General features: G+C 42.8%; 1 protein-coding gene across 1 annotated transcript in view; it reads left to right on the plus strand.

The window, feature by feature from the left end:
* Positions 1-2,786, plus strand: part of LOC106013034 — a 23,088-nt gene that overhangs the window by 19,359 nt on the left and 943 nt on the right. The window contains exons 2-4 of the mRNA XM_013087706.2: positions 15-150; positions 474-736; positions 2,257-2,433. Of these exons, the coding sequence (XP_012943160.2) occupies positions 15-150; positions 474-736; positions 2,257-2,433 (576 nt within the window). The remainder of the gene's footprint in view (positions 1-14; positions 151-473; positions 737-2,256; positions 2,434-2,786) is intronic.

A 2,786-nucleotide genomic window follows, 5' to 3' on the forward strand; every position in this document is an offset into this window, starting at 1 on the left:
CACCCCCCACACAGAGGCAGACTAGAGCCAACCAGCCACACGCCGAGAAGTCCTCGTCACATCAACGGTAACGCCATCACATTCAAACCCTCAATCAAGATTCAGGACTCGGGGATTCCAAAAGATGACGCCCCAGTCAATCTCATGCAGGTTTGTTTAAACGCTTGTCAGGGAGAATTCCATTTGTAGCAATATCAGGAGGTGGAAAGGACATTTGCGGCTGTACGATATTTCGGTTATTTTTAATAGAGTATCTCATTTGCGGCAAAGCCGTAAGTCGAATGTTGGCACATCTCTTTTGCGGCAATACAATATTGATAACCGTATTTAAACCGTATGGCTTTGCTCAAGATAGGAGGGCAGAATTGGGGGATTTAAATGAAACGCCACTAGGATTCGACACTTATATCATCTATTTGTCTTGCAAGTGCCGTAAAACTCTTACTTATACCAATTTTTCCGTCTACTGACAGCTGCTGAGAAAAGATCTAACGACTCCTGGTGGTCGCGACTCTCCCTCAAGTAGCATCCTGCTCACCGTGAACACGCCCCCTCAGTTGTACAACGTCCGGGAGACAGACACGCATGCGCCGAATCCAGCCAATGAGACGGCAGGAGACATGAAGAACTATCACGTGCTCGGTGGTGCGGATCAGCAGGACTATGGGGAGCTGCCATTGGATGACGACAGATCAATGAGAACCCCTGTTATGGTGTTGCCCATCAAGAGACCAGGGTGAGTGATTCGGTCTATCTTTTATTCTTGCGCTGAAGCAGAGATACCTTTCTTACTTTCTTAATCACTATGATCAATGAAGGAACGCACGCACGTAGCCTTCACATCCACACAAACACGCACATACACACAGACACGTTCACACATACGCACACATACGCACACATACAAGCACACACCCCCCCACACACACACACCAATAGCTCATACGTTCACCAGTACATATAGATACACAAATGGTCAAGCCAAGGAATAATGGGTTCGTATCCACCCTCCCCAGTTACCAACCATAACAACACCCTACTCCCCCTCCCAGTCTGAAAGAGTTCCTCTCAGCTCGGTGCCCTCTTCCTTGAGAGTATAGAAGCAAACGCTCTGCCTTCAAGATAAACGAAGTGTTATTTCATAAACAGTTACCTTCAATCTGAACAAATGTTCTAGAAACTAACAGGATTCCCCTTTCACTTTGATCTTCTTTTCTACTGGAAAAAAAGATACACCCCCTCCCCCCAAAAAAAGAACAAATTATTTTTTTTTTTAAAGAACCACGGATGGTTGAAGGCTGTCAAAATCGTCTATTTAACTTCTTTCCAGTATTAATATAGCCAGAGTGTGTTCCTGGCGAAACTTGGTTGTTATCGCTCTAACACTTTACTAACGGATTCTAAGTAGCAATGACAGTGCACGCCCAATCATTGACAGGCGTGGAATGGAAATCTGCAAAGGAAAAAAATCAACGTCAATGATACCAACAAGTGAAGATAAGAATGATAAAATAGCAAACACACACACACACACACACACACACACACACACACACACACACACATACACACACACACATACAAAAAAAAAAACCAACCAGACACGCTTTTGTTGAAAATTTGTTTACCTGCCAAGAAGTACGGTATTCAATCTACCTGCACTCATTCACCTTGCCATAAAGGGCTGAGGTGTAGCATGGAAGGGACTTGACTACAGTTCTGACTTTCTGGGTTTCTAGACTTGCTCCTTAAAGAGCACCAGAAAAGAAGAATGTAGTTGAATAACCTTTTCAAAAAACACACACCTACACACGGATAAAAATAAATGGAAATGGCTGACAAACTACCCTAACCTCGCTTTACAACCCAGATGGCGTTTGTATAGGATTGTATATAGGAAAAAGTAAAGACACAATAGCAACAATACCAGGAACAACACCAGCAATACCTGAAGACCATTATGAAAAGACGATCAAAGTCACAAACTCGCCATTACTGAATCCTTGCATTTCGTATACGCAGTAATTTTCAAATCCTTTTACAAAGAACAATCCTATCAAACAGAAAACGTACTCAGTCCTGAATGTAGGGGCTTTTGACCCTTGAAAATGGGTGCTTTGGAAAAAAGAAGCTAACACAGTACAATGAGCATAACATTTTAGATCTAACTTTTGCTTTTCTCTAAACCTAAAATTGTGACTTTGATCGATTTTTCTCAACATGGTCGGATCACCTGCTCTTGCGGCAACCACGCAGCCTGGCCGTCATGGATGAGGAATATGACGACTATGACGATGACGACGACGACCTGATGATTGACACGCCAGGGCGGAGCTCGCTGGTCGCAGCCACTCAGGGCATGTTTGGGGAGGATGCCCTATGCCCTGTGACACGCCTACCCGGCATAGCAGAGGACACGGCCATCTTGCACAGGTGACGTCACAGTTGGACGCGTTCAGAGATTGTTTTTTTTTAAAAGTTGTATCTTATTTCCTAAAAGTTTGAAAATCCAAACATTTAGTGTATGTAACATATAAATGTGTTGAAAGTTAAAAGTTGAAAACAAAATTACAGTACTACAGCATAATATTAATTGATTCAAAGTTCTGATATTCAAACAATGTTATGTATCTGATTAACTGTCAAGCTAAAGTTCAAACCTTTTTATAACATAACAATTTGAAGGCGCCAATAACCTGGGAAATTCGTCAAAAGTTGGAGGCAGAGCTTTTGACTCAACCGCAGTGCAGAAAGGAAGGGTTTCAGAAAAAGAATTATCCCCCCCC

This window comes from Aplysia californica, unplaced genomic scaffold (assembly GCF_000002075.1).
Source record: "Aplysia californica isolate F4 #8 unplaced genomic scaffold, AplCal3.0 scaffold00021, whole genome shotgun sequence".
NCBI lineage: Eukaryota > Metazoa > Mollusca > Gastropoda > Aplysiida > Aplysiidae > Aplysia > Aplysia californica.